This window comes from Poeciliopsis prolifica, unplaced genomic scaffold (assembly GCF_027474105.1).
Source record: "Poeciliopsis prolifica strain line A6 unplaced genomic scaffold, Auburn_PproV2 SCAFFOLD001, whole genome shotgun sequence".
In the NCBI taxonomy this organism is placed as follows: domain Eukaryota; kingdom Metazoa; phylum Chordata; class Actinopteri; order Cyprinodontiformes; family Poeciliidae; genus Poeciliopsis; species Poeciliopsis prolifica.
In genome coordinates this window covers 14,173,584-14,187,305 of record NW_026562376.1, presented here as the reverse complement: position 1 = coordinate 14,187,305, position 13,722 = coordinate 14,173,584, and the positions used below count along the sequence as shown (strand labels likewise).

The 13,722-nt window shown below is 40.8% G+C and overlaps 2 protein-coding genes across 3 annotated transcripts; one reads left to right on the top strand and one right to left on the bottom strand.

Moving 5' to 3' along the window:
• Positions 1-1,332: 1,332 nt before the first annotated feature.
• On the bottom strand, positions 1,333-4,714 carry irf7 (interferon regulatory factor 7). 2 transcript variants are annotated; one of them, XM_055031622.1, is made up of 10 exons: positions 4,631-4,714; positions 4,250-4,403; positions 3,904-4,075; positions 3,712-3,812; positions 3,563-3,614; positions 3,361-3,465; positions 3,063-3,268; positions 2,331-2,532; positions 2,105-2,220; positions 1,333-2,026 (listed from the first exon to the last, which is right to left on the bottom strand). In XM_055031622.1, the coding sequence occupies exons 1-10, from the start codon at positions 4,636-4,638 to the stop codon at positions 1,820-1,822; spliced, it is 1,323 nt and encodes a 440-aa protein (XP_054887597.1). In that variant the 5' UTR covers positions 4,639-4,714; the 3' UTR covers positions 1,333-1,819. The 2 variants fall into 2 exon arrangements, with proteins under 2 accessions (XP_054887597.1, XP_054887604.1); XM_055031629.1 differs by having other exon boundaries at positions 3,063-3,265.
• Positions 4,715-10,308: 5,594 nt separating this feature from the next.
• ascl1b (achaete-scute family bHLH transcription factor 1b) lies at positions 10,309-11,896 on the top strand. The gene has a single exon (XM_055031697.1). It carries the CDS (start codon positions 10,507-10,509, stop codon positions 11,107-11,109), a length of 603 nt encoding a protein of 200 aa, XP_054887672.1. The 5' UTR covers positions 10,309-10,506; the 3' UTR covers positions 11,110-11,896.
• Positions 11,897-13,722: the final 1,826 nt, after the last annotated feature.

Sequence of the window (13,722 nt, the reverse complement as noted above, 5' to 3'; positions counted from 1 at the left end):
ATATTATTGTGGTCTGAAGCAGTTCTGTCGGAAGATGCTAACACTTTGTCCCATTTCATACTTTGCTCCTAGTTCTTAGAGCGACAGGAAGAGCATCCTAAATGCTTCTGTGGTGCAGAGTGGCTTTCTGCCCCTTAAAAAACAATTACATTTGCAAATGAATTCATAAAGGTTAGTATTCATCCAGTTTGCACATTTTCACTGGCACAACTACCTTTGCAAAGTGTAGATTCATATACTGTGATATATATAGTTTGATAGCTTAAAAATCACTTTAAACTATGAAGGAAAATATCAAAAATTGCATATGAACCAGGTATGCAGAGCCACCTTTAATCTTATCAGATTCAGAACCACAACTGAACAAAATGAAGTGACCTCACTAGGTCAGATACAGGTCTTCTTGTTCCTCTGCTGCTTTCCTCACCTCAGTCTCTCTCAACTTCACAGATGGTTAAAACAAAAGTTTGTCAGCCTGCCAAAAGCAGCAGAGGCACAAAATCCTACAGGAACCTTACACTGCAATAGATTAACATTAGATTGTAGATGCAAACAAAAAACACAGAACTGAGTTTTGAAAGTGTGAACATCATTTTTGGGCCTATGATGGCCACAATGGTTTTTTTAGTTTTTATAAACTTTTTCTTTTATATCCACAATCTCAGCTCCTTGTAAAAGAGTCATTCTGGGATATTATGTTTGACACCCAAATGATTCTTGATTAGTTTTATACACTCCTTTTAAGACATTAGAGAGACTCCTCTGAAGTTCCAAAAATATCCTCTGTCTATTTAGTCATAAATGAACAATTCATCTCTGGGAGTTCTCTCCCCTCACTATATCACCTGGGTCACAGAGAGCTAAAAACATTGTCAGAACCAGAACTCACACTCACTACTCCTTGCTCTCACTTCTGCCTTCTGGCAGGCATTACAGAACTGTGAAAGCAACAAGTAACGAAATGAAAATCAACTTTTACCTCAGCTGTCAGGCTGGTCAACTCGTTGTGCTTTAAGGGTTTTTTTTATATAGTTTTTAATGCATGCAACTGGTTCTTTTATTTCTTTTATTTTAATTTGTGCTTTTTTTTTAAGTTGTGTTGAAGGAAGCTTGTGAAGTACACATTTCATTGTCTAGTGTTTTTTTCTGGACATGAAAGTTAATTCTTAAGATCACCCATTTCAACATTTGATCATTTCAAACATGCAAACAATTATGTTTGATTCAAAATTTGTTGCATTGACAAGACTAACATTTAGAGTTGAAATTTGTTATTGTCAAGTTTGACTGAATTTTATGCACAGGAGCAAATAAAACCACAGATTCTTGGCAGTTTTTTTATTTTACCATTTGAAAATTGAATATGTTCTCAGTGAAATGCAGAAAACAACTATCTATTTACATAGTTTATAACCTCTTTGGAGAAGAACTGTACTGGAATTGAGTTAAGCTTATGATTAGCTATTTACAAGCACTCAAGATACAAACATTTATTACATAGGTAATAAAAAAGACAAGTATAGCTTATCTAAAAACCAATAAAACATTTTTCTGAAATTGGACACTGAAAAACAAATTGGCATATATGTAAAAAGAAAATCTTAGATATAATTGTGCATAAGTTTATTTTGTAACAGTTCACTAGATAAGGAGACTTTCTGCTTTTGTAGTGATTTAAGTGTCAGTGGTGTCAATAGTGTCAATAGTGCAAACAAAAATGAAAAGGAGATGAGCTTTGCTTAATCTTGCCATTGATTGTAAATGGCTAGTTAACATTATGCACTTTAACTTATTCGGCAGTTATCACCTTGATTAGAGATCAGTGAGAAATCAAGTTCCCAGTCTGATCGATGAACGGCACACCAATGGTGAGTTGCTCTTCGGCTCCTGGTAGAGAAAACACAGAGCTGATGAGGTCAAAAAGGCTGTTGTGAGAAATCTGCAGGCTGATGTTGGCGCTGTGAAGAGATGAAGCCCCCTCCATCTGGGCCACGTCATGAAAATATCGACAAATTAGAGGCACCACCTGTAGGCATAGAGGATGGATGTGAAATCACTTTTCCGGCCAGAGAAGGACCAAACAGAATAAGCAGTAGAGTCTTACTTTCACAACGACGAGCTTCTTTTCCAGCGGTTTCCCCTCTGGGAACTTCTCTCCAAAGCACATGTTGATGGTGTATTCAGGAGAGCGGCCATTGTTCTCCTTGAAATGTTTCAGCTCTGAAAACACACGGGAAGAAGATGGGGTTTAAGTCAGTGTTCACTTAATGAAGTCCAAGAGAAATGAGAAATGTCACAAAGTTCAAAAAGGATGGAAAGTTCAAACCAACCATTAACATATTTGTTAAAACTGAGGAGCTCCACCATTGTGTTTTTGGGCAATTTTTGGGGGTTTGGATGAGCTACATTGGGGTCGCTGGTGCTGGCATACACGTGGCAGTTGTCATGCCGGCTGGCGTAGATACCGGACTCCTGTACCTCCAAGAGCAGGCCACGCTGGATGCTGCTCAGTATGCGGTTGGTGTATTCAATCTGGGGCACGGAGAGACAACAACACATTCTTATGTTTGTCCTCACTGCATGTTCTAGCCTTCCCTCCTGGCTTACCATGCACATAACACAGATACAAACGAAACCCTGGCTCTTGTGGTTTTTCAGCAGTTTTAGCTTTCAGTGAGTTCCTTCAAATCCAGGAATCTTTTTTTGCATTTGAAATTTCCTTGATTTCTTTGTCCTTTATCATTTTAAAACACATGAGTTCCAACACAAAGTATTTACAGATGCTGTCCAAGGAAAATGTTTAACTGATCTCATCAAATGAGGCATCCAATCACAAATGAACAGATTTCCTTTTCAGTTTGTTTTGATTGTTTGAAAGAAAAGTCTGCCTTCATTTCAAACCAATGCTCAGCAGAACTAGATCAAAACTCTTATACAATGGTTTGAAGAACATTGGACTAATCTTATTTGCTTGTAGGTATAAAAGAGTAGTAATGTGTGGATGCAAAACCATGGCAAATTGACTCAGAGCCCATCCAATATCAGTGAATGTAAAGAGGTACCTGTTTGTGGTCCAGCAGGCCCTCGGTGGAAGGAAAGCAGAGATAAGAGGCGTTGAACTTGGGGTCCTCACTGTGATAGTGGAGCTGAAGACGGTTGGTGTGTAGCGTCGTCTTCAGCATTTCCTTCTTCCTGTAATGGATGGAGATCTCCAGGTCGTACAGAGACGGCGGCTGAGGTGAACTGAGGACCTGAGAAGCATTTACTGCTTGGAATATGAAGAGAGAAAATTAATAAGGGTTCACTCTGCAAATCTTTATGCTATTATAAGCATTTTTTAGTCTCTTTTATCAAGCATACCTTGATTGTAGGCCATCTGATCGGCTGGCAAATAGTGCGGAAGGTTCTCAGTTGCAGTAGGATAACTGAAATCAGGATTATTATGCCGTGTCCACATCTGCTCTTCTGTTTAGAATGAAAGATCATTTAAGATTGTTTACTTAATCTTCAACATAAAGCACCTCTGACAAATGTAATGTTGTCTTTTACATACAAGTTTTACCTGCTGATTGGTTGCCAAGAGCCAGGGCCATGAAGTCCTGATGCAGATTGTGCTAGAACAAAATAATATGTTCCCATTTAAGTACCAGTCTGTCTGTGAATATTGAACTTGTTAACAGAAGTGAAAGTGAACTTCAGGTAATCCTGCACCTCATTTCCTGTGGGAAAATAGTCAGTGGTTGGGCTGAATATGTCTGGAGTCATGTCAGATTCCTCCTGGGACTCTTGTATTGGCAAACCTTCATAGTTGCCTGCAGTTAAAGGAAAAAAAAAGACAATCCTGCTGAATTTTGTCTGTAAAGGTTCTCCGCATCCTAAAGGTAAGGTCCAATAGCTACTCACTGTCAGTGTTCATAATCTCATAGATCTTATGAGGGTCGTCTTGATTCTTGGAATTATCTGTGACCATCTTGAAGCGCTGAGACAGGTTGTTAAGAGCGCAGCGGAAGTTGGTTTTCCATCTGGCCTTGTCGTTGGGGAACTCGTTAATTTTCCCACTCGCCACTGCCCACGCCTGTGGACACACACACACACACACACACCCACACCCACACACACACACACCAACACACACACATCCAAAGCATCAGACACGGAGAAGGAATTCTCTTGACATTGTAGATAAAAACAGCTTTTTAAGTTTGGACTACTTATATCTATCTATTCGTCTTAAGCTGTTGAAACATACCCGGAATATTTTACTATCCTCATCGTTGCAGTCTTTCCTGGAGTTGTGCTTCCACGGCACTCTGAATTTGTTTTGGTCCACGTAGCACAGCCCCACGTACTGGCCCGTCTCCACTTGCTCGATGAGCCAACTGGCAAACTGAGGCTTGATCGGACTGTGAGGAAACACGACAGATCCGTACTGTTCAGAGGAGCAACTTAACAATGAGGGGCCAACACATGGCAGTGAAAGCAGTGTGCAGGTGCATTTCTCAGGAAAAGGCGTTGCATGAAAGAAATAATCGGATCCACCGACAGCATCAATAAACCCCGTGAATAAACCTGCGCAAAAACAGATAAAGCAGCAAATGCCCGCAGCACAGAAGCAGATGTTTCACCATACCTTTGCATTGTGCCGCAGAGATGTTAATATTACTGTACAGTACTACCAGCTGCACTAGTTTCTCTCGGTCAATTTGCAAGTTTTATACACCCACATCTGTGCGTGACGTGGGGCCGGAGGGGTTTGTCTATGGCAGGCCATTTTGAAATAAAATCGGCTTCGTATGCCTATGATCACATTCTAGAATCCAGACGTCTAAAACTGCATTTCCCTGCATTATCCTAAATAGTAAGATAAGATATTTACATTAATATTATGACTAGTGAGTATAATGATTAACGATATTTTCCTCTGCATTTCAACATGTCAAAATTCCTTTCAAGATATCTCAAATGACATCACTCATTTGGTCACGCATCTTTATTTACAATTTTATTTCCAACACACAATATATATATATATATATATATATATATATATATATATATATATATATATATATATATATATATATTTTTTTTTTTTTCTTCCAAAATACACTGCAGAATTGTGGGTGCCTTACATATGAACTTGTCATAAATCGCCTTCATGCTTCAGAAATGTGCAAAGATTTTCTTGTTTAGTCACTTGCGGCAAAAACACAATGAACTAATGAACTAAAAAAAAAGAATTTGAAAAGCTAAAACTAAATTGAATCAACACTGTCGTCAATTTATAATATATAGTTAGAGATATCGTAATTTACTAATATGTATGGTCACCGATTTCACACATCTTGAACCGTGAGTGCGGTGAAATCGATTTTATGTGAAAACAGCCTGCCATACCCTCCGCCTTTTAAGGGAGCGGCATCCACACGGAAGTGGAGCGACCTGAGCTCCCTGCTTCACTGGAAACTGAAAGTCTTCTCGCTGGTCGTTTCATCACGTTGAGGGATTGCCTTACGTCATCGACTGTTTTTTCATCACCACACACCACACCACATGCTCTTTGTCTTATCTTTTCCAACCATCAACGCGCCGCTGGAAGTGACTTTATCTTGAGTTCCACTGATTTACAGGGTTTTCATTTGTAAGATCGGAGGTCCGAGTGTTGCGTTTGTTTTGAGTTTCAACTATAAGACTGGATTTCTTAAATAAAAATCATGTGAAAATCCAAGTTACAATATTTAAAGGCACACTTGATGCAGGATTGTGACACCTCAAAAAAAAAAAAAAAAAAAAAAAAAAAAGTTAGGTGAAAGCTTTAAGAAGAACCTTTACTTTTGTAGACCAGGTGGACCTTTAGATCCTGGCTAAAATGGTGTGCCACAAAACCACCCAGTTCCACAGAATCCAGACGCCTCATTTAGACATTCATGTGGTGCTGATACTTTCAGTGTCTGAATCATGCAGGTGTGAACTTGTCGTGAGACTGAATCAGAGAGAGGGAGTTGTTTTTAGACAAACGGCATGAAAAACCAACTGGTTTTGCTCCTTGATCCCAAATTGGACACCACTTCCTCTTTCTAGAATAAAATTTCATCTCAGCATTCTTTTTTTGCTCTATATTCCACAACTCAAGCACAAAAAATGAGGAAAAGGTCAAAAGTCAGGTTCCTATGTCTTGAAAGTCGCCAGTGCGACTCCACTTCATCTAATTATTTTGCATCCGAGGGGAAACACCTTCCTCTCTGTATCACAGTGTCCTGACCACAAGCCGAGTTAGAGAAGATACTTCCACCTCACTGTGTAAGCGCTAGAGCTCTCAGACGTACAAATAGCCTAGAAATGTGTCAGGAATAGGGAAACGATACAGACTCTATAAAGGAACACTTCCATTTTTCTGGTCACTGGAAATAATATGCACGCTATTCAAACAGCCCCTCTTAGCGGAGAAAAGCCCCAGATGGAGTTGTGGAGCATTGTTATATGATCCAGTTTCCACATAATGCTAATTTATCATGTATACACAATGTTAACGCAGTGAAATACAAATGTATTCAATTTTTCTGCATTTTGTCACATTATAACCAAAAATGCCAATGCCAGATTGAGCATAATGGTGAAAATTATATTTGTTTCACTTTATTGAAAGGGAACTCTGGCTCCATTTGGAAAACTATAAACTTTAATGTTCAAGTCTAAGGTCTGTCCAGTCTCAAGTCTTTTGTCGACTCTCACAGATTTTCTTTCTTTGACGTCATCCATTGCTTGACTAGTTTCTCTTGTGCTGGTGAATTAAAGGAATCCCAGAGTATAATGGTGCCATCACTATGTTTTACTGTGGCAATGATGGTATGTGCAATCACACCATCATTGGTGTGATTGTACACACCAATGATGTGTACAATCATTGGTGTGTACACAATCATTGGTGTACACACATCAATAAAAATAATAAAAATAAAAATTGACAAAAGCATACAAATTCATAAACACTGTTAGGCTTTTTATCCCTCTATAAATTCATCAAAACAAGGGTTTCTTTCTCTTCTTTCTTCTTCCATTGACAAGACAGTAAGAAAAGGATATATTCAGCTATTTCTTTAGGTCCCTAAGAAACAAAGATCTTTTGGTGTGTACAATCACACCATCATTGCCTTTGGATGGAGGTCAAAAAGTTTAACTTTATGCTCATCTGACCAGAGCACATTCTTTTACAAGTTTTACTGCCGTAATCCAGATTACCATCAAACATCTCCACAACTTTATTCCCAATCACCCTGTTGTGTTCCTTGGTCGTTATGATGCCATTTATTTTCAAATTTGCTCTAAAACTAGGGAGTTTAGAGTGCATTTGATGGTTGAGGCTATTTTTTGCAATGTACTCTGCACCATATGTTTTGTCTTTTGCTATAGAAAGTACAATTGGAGCAGTTCTTTAGTGAGGGGTTTTCTGTCTCCCTTTCTGTAATCCCAGTCATGGTAGACGGTCCCTCATGTTGAGCCTTGTTTTTGTGGACGTCTCATCCGAGTCAGTGAGAGCAGTTTCACTCTGGCCACATCCTTGAGCAGGATGATGGGTTCATCCACAACAGTTAGCAGAGCTTCATTAGACAATTTATGTGAGCTGGTGTTAAATGATCAACTGAATCCAATTGAATCACATTTATAATTTGGTTGTAATGTAATCTGTGCAACACAATTTTAATCTGCCCATGTTTGGGTTGGGCTGATGATTTTGAATTTTATTGACAGGATTTGATTTTGTATCTGAATATGAACTGAAACTGCTTGTAGCCTTAGATAACCTTTGATGTGAAAAAGAGCCATGTAAATAAACTAATCCTTTAAATGATATGTTGATTTAAGCTGGTTTACATGATGCCAAAACCAAACACGGAAGTTAGTCCTTGGAGGACAAACTTTCATTGTGCAGCTGCAGTCAGTTGTAAGTGTTTCACTTGCAACTGTTTAAGGGGATTTTTGCAGAAAATTCTTAAAACACTCATTCTTCTTCATTCATTCCTCTTCTAATATTGGCTCTATCTTCATATATCATGTGCATATTTCCCACTCAGCCAGACTGTCTCAGTCAGATCATGTGATTCTATGAAACTGCATGAACACAATCTTCACAAACTGTTGGAAAGACCTGAGTCTGAAACAATAGCTGCCTCTTACAACCTGCTTAATTCCTGTAAACAGACATCTTTACCTGTACCTACAAGCCTGGCAGGTTTAATGAGTCTATTTTTGTACAGAAGTGAAACTAAGCTGTACTTATTGTGATGACAAATGCATCACATAGTGTCATATTACTGTTTAAACAGATAGGATCAACCGTTTCCTGAATGTTGCTCCAAGAAGACACAGCGGAGATCACAGGTGTGAAAAGCAAACATTCAATTACAAGTAAAACTCACATTTTAACTAAGAAATTCACACCTTCTGGTAGCTTAATAAGATTTGTAAGGTTTGTCATAGTCATATTTAAATTTTAACTTACATAGGCATAACAGTATTCAGTTTCATTTGGCTCTCTTGTGATCAGAATATTCAAATAAATGTCAGAAGAGATCTCACCTTGTTCTAACCAGGTTCTCTTTAGAGAACAACACTAACAAGGTTAGAACAAGGTTCTTTAGAGAACAACACCAAGAGAGTTCCTTAAGTGCCCCCTACTGGTGACAAGGAGAGGGAAAACTACTTCAACACGTGATACATACAAGGCACCACAGATATGGCAAACAAGCATTTTATGACATTGGCTTTGGAAGAGTTGAAAGAACAGAGATTTATTAATGTTTTCATAAGAAACATTGAAAATGCTTTTTAATACCTCTGTGTACATGTGCCTTTGTTTGTAATACCTCATGGGGACCATTTTCCTGACATGTTGTGGGGACCCACTGCTCCTTGTGGGGACCCAAGCCTGCATGGTCTCTAGCGTGCAAACAGCAGCACGTCATTACGGGCTGTTTGCACGCAGGCAGAGACCACAGTATGCTAGAATGCCTCTGACAGTGAAAAACCCACCTTGACGTTCTTTGATATAAAAATAATTGAGATAAAGCAGCGCGTCATATCGCCGGTGTGTGGCTGCTGTTCTTGTCCACCACGGCGCTCTCTGTAGACGCGTCTTTTGCATTTTTCTAAGATAATTTCTTCTTTTTTGGTTTGGGTTCTGATGATCATATTGAGATGTTGGTCCGACTTTATCCATTTGGTTCTTTTAGTAAATTGAATTCATTGGTCTCGAATTCATTTCACTTGGAATTGGATTATAATGTGTAATGTCTCTTTCAATCCACCAGAGGGTGTCAGAGACATTTTAATTTTTTGAGTGTGGAGATGATGCGCTTCCATGCTGACTTCCTACACTGTTTTTTTTTTTTTTTTTTTGCGCCAGAGACTTTTAAGCATAAACAACAGGTTTCTTGGATGTTGTATGACAACACATGAAGAGTAAAATAAATCAATCAATAAATAAAATAAATAATTAGTAAATGGACACATTTTGAAGCCAAGCGAGGGAAACTTGCAGATTATTTTTTTGCCCTTCGGCTGTCCAGTGAAATGTGGTGCTGAAATTCCACATCCGTGAAACCGGACCTTAGAACTGGGTTTTTTCGAAAACGTTTGCACAGCTTTTTTGAATTTCTGGACTTGCTCTGAGTAGAGAGATCACCGCTTTATTTGATCTACAGTCAATTTGATGTTTTGATGAACTTCTCCAATGCAAGCTTCGTCAACTTACTATTATTTGTAGGCTATATCTATTTTTGCGTTTTTGAGACACGCTTGCAACTCATTTTCTCTTTGCACATTTTGTCGCCTAGATACGACAGTGAGCGTCCTTGGTATTTACGATTGTAAATAGCTTCAGGAGAAAGATGGTCGAGGCTGGGGGTGGAGGCTCTGATAATTTGAAGACGTGCCAGAGTTACAATGTTGAATTCAAAAGGCATTTCAAAGAACCGAACTATGCACTTTTTCCCTTTATTCCTCACTCTTTTTCTTCTTTCTGTCTGTATTTTTTTTTTTTTTTTTTTTTTTTTTTTGCTGCCTTTCTTTCTTTTCGCACGGTTGCAGGCCGTTTGAATCGACCAATGGGCCTTCAAGTTGGAGACATTGGAATGTAAATGAGCCCAGCGCGTGCTCCCGGCGCAGTGAAAGCTCGGGATTGTTTATTGAGCTCCCTGAGCCACGCGCCTGGCCCGAGGGGGAGTCGGGCTTGCTGGAGAATCACACAGCGGGGGCGGGGCATCGCCACGAAAAGCGTGCGTCTCCCCAAAAAGAGGGGTGTGGGTGGGGTGCGTGCTGGGGCGCGTGTTGAAAAAGAGGAGTGCTGCCAAAGTTTGGGTCAGATCGGCTCGTGGAGTGTAAGCAGTCAAGAGAGAGTTGGACGAGAGTTGGCCACACGGTCCCCACGCGAAGGACACGAGAGCTGAACACTGCCAAACCCACTCACTTACTCTCTGAATTGATCACGCTAGAAGCTCTGTCAGCGAGATGGAAGCTGCGACCATCACCACCACGCAGACGGCGTTCACCTTCGGACGTGCCACCATCAGTCTGCACGCGCCGGCCCAGGACGCAGCGGGAGCCGCGGCGCACCCGAACGCGAGCGCGGCAGTCGCCTTCCAGAGCAAAACCAAGGTGCTGAAGAGACAGCGCTCCAGCTCCCCGGAGCTGCTGCGCTGCAAGCGGCGCCTGAGCTTCAACGGCCTCGGCTACTCCATTCCACAACAGCAACCCGTGGCCGTGGCCCGGCGGAACGAGAGGGAGCGGAACCGGGTCAAGCAGGTCAACATGGGCTTCCAGACGCTGCGTCAGCACGTGCCGAACGGCGCCGCGAACAAGAAGATGAGCAAAGTGGAGACGCTCAGGTCCGCGGTGGAGTACATCAGGGCTCTGCAGCAGCTCCTCGACGAGCACGACGCGGTCTCAGCCGCGTTCCAGTGCGGGCTGCCGTCCCCGACGCTCTCCAACAGCTACTCCGCCGACCCGGAGTCGCCTCACTCCACCTACTCATCCGACGAAGGCGGCTACGAGCCTCTGAGCTCAGAGGAGCAGGAACTGTTGGACTTTACAACCTGGTTTGACAGATACTGACGCCGCCGGCGCCGCAAATCAAACTCTTTTGGCATGAATCGGACTTCTCGCAAGAAGTGCTGACACAGCTTTCTTCGTCCTGCGCGCTGCGCTTGCAGGTGATTTGTGTCCCTGGAAGCTTCCGAGGGAGCAAAGCAATAGTGAGAAAGTGAGAGAGGGAGCATCCTGCCGCAGATAAATAGCGGCCACCTTCCTTTTCCCTCCCTCCCCCGAAAGAAAGAAAGAGAGGAGCTGGACTCACACCGACGCGTGAAAAATGTTGACGCTCTGTTTGATTAAGTGCAATTAAGCTGCGGCGGAGCAGGACAAGTGCAGAGACGGTGCTGAAATTCATGCAGGAAAACACGGACTGCCTTCCTCACCTGCTGCACTTTTTTTTTTCTTTTCCTCCTGGAAGATGACGCGTCAACGGACTTTTATCAGTTATGACGTAGTAGCTTACATTTCGTAACACTGTAACATAGGACAAAAAAACATGTTTTAACTCGGAGACGTTATTTTTGTACAATGAGCCAAACAAAAAATGTTATTACTGCCACTTTTTTCCCCTGACAGCCTTGTTACCCTGAGAAAGCAGCTGTCAGGTACGGCATGTGTGACGCGTATGACTACCTGTGACCGATTGTAGTGTTTTTTTTTTTCTTCTTCTTTTTGATAGAGAACCTTTATTGATGTATGCACTTGTTTCTCGTAGTCGAAAATGTAAATATTCGATTTTAACAGATATATTTTGTGTAAAACAAGTTTTTGTTTTTATAAATAAAGTTAAACCTATTTATATTATGTCTTTGCGGCGTGCTGGTTATTCACTTAGTTTTGGGTGTGTGTATGCGTGTGTGTGCGTGGGTGTGTGTGTGTGTGTGAAGGAGAGAGAGAGAAACAGGGGGAGACAAGTGTGCTGGACGGTAATTGAGCAAACTATAGGGAGCTTCTCCTCTATTCAAAGCCCCATGCGTGACCTTTTCCCGACTTGGTTGTGCATACGGGGGAAAATTGCGCAGCTGGGTGAGCACTCAATAACCATTATTGACGCGCACCTTCCACGGCGCTTTGTCCGCATTCAAGGCGGGGAGATTAATATTACGTTTCATGCATCGCATTGTTTTCTTTTGCATACACCAATAATAGCTCAGAGTGCCCGGGGGCGTAGGGAGAGGATGGAGAGGCGAAGGTGGGGGCTGCAATTCATTTCACTCAAAGGGCATATAGACACTTTGAAATATGGCTCGGGGAAAGTCAGCGGGACAATGAGGCGGGTCAAAATTCTTATTGCACGATTGAGATCAATCTAAATAAAACCTGGGGTTGTAAGGCTGCTTGTATCCCCGACTGTGTTTTTCACGGAGCACACAAGCCAATCAAGAAGCCCGTCTCCTACCAAAATGGGGAGCACAACGCCCCATTGTGAGCGCCATTGTGCGTAGCTTTTGCGCCTCATTATGCGAATTATGGAAGATCTTCTGTGGTAAACAAACACCCGAAGCTCAATTCAGGGCGGCAGAAATAGTATGGAAAAGGATAGGGACAACTATCTTTGAAAGTGATAAGTGAGATAAATTTGAATTTCTCATAATTGTGATAGTGTAATATTTGTGACTTCTTATAATTATGACTGAATATCTTAGTCTCAAAGTGAAATTACAGTGGAACTGGTGGAATGACTTTCAGTGTTAAAATGAATCTAATGATTATGAAAAACACGGCAACACTTTATTTGACGGGTTGTGAATAAGACTGTCATGACACCGTCATACACATGACGTAACACCTGTCATGAACACGAGTAAGTCTTCATAAGTATTTATGACTGTTGTCATAAAGTGTCATTCGGTAAATCATATACAAAGTTGACATTATTCAAAATGTCTTTGTTATGACAGCTGATCAGCTTGCAATGACAAAATATGACTGGAATTACAATTAGGAATTTGCACGTCATAATATGATTGTGGCAGTCAAAAGTGTTACATTAAATGTAAAAAGTTTCCAAAAGTTTACACATGAGTTTGGAATGGAAATGATGAGTTGAATGTTGTAACTGAGCCAAATAGTTCATTAGAATCCCGTATTGTGACTTCATCAGAAATTTGACTCAGAATCTCATATTTGTGACTTGACATCTCCCAATTCCAAGTTCCAGTCTTATATATGCAATTTTTGAAGTCAAATTATGACCTTTACTTTAAAAATTCTCACTTCAACTCATACTGACTCATTTCAAAATCAAAATCACATGTTCAAATTTTAAACGTAACTTTGATCATTATAACATTATAACATTGAATGTCAAATGTATTTCCTTGAGTCTTGTGAGTTTGAAATCTAAAATAATTATGGATTTGTTTTTCAAAAACATAACCTGAGAAAATCAATCATAGTGACGTGTCTGTTTATTACTTTTGACGTCATGTCCAGTTGTATTTTTATTTCAAGGGGCAGAAAAGCCCTCTTTCCACCTTTCCCCTCTTCTTGAGGGAAAACTTTTTATAAACTAAAACAAAACAAAACAACAACAAAAACTTTCCTCTGGTTCTTCTTCTGGTTCTTCAAACGCAACAGCCTGCAGGTGTGAGACACGCGCCCTGCGTTCAGTGGCAAAGCCCCTCGCACTCC

What these genes read in the sequence shown, in the direction of transcription:
- irf7 (XM_055031622.1), bottom strand. An exon ending in TCTTGGCAACCAATCAGCAG is followed by an intron (nt 3,466 to 3,562) that starts GTAAAACTTGTA and finishes CATTCTAAACAG; the next exon opens with AAGAGCAGATGTGGACACGG. An exon ending in AGAAGCTCGTCGTTGTGAAA is followed by an intron (nt 2,027 to 2,104) that starts GTAAGACTCTAC and finishes CTATGCCTACAG; the next exon opens with GTGGTGCCTCTAATTTGTCG.
- ascl1b (XM_055031697.1), top strand. Translation starts at nt 10,507, where the DNA reads ATGGAAGCTGCGACCATCACCACCACGCAGACGGCGTTCACCTTCGGA.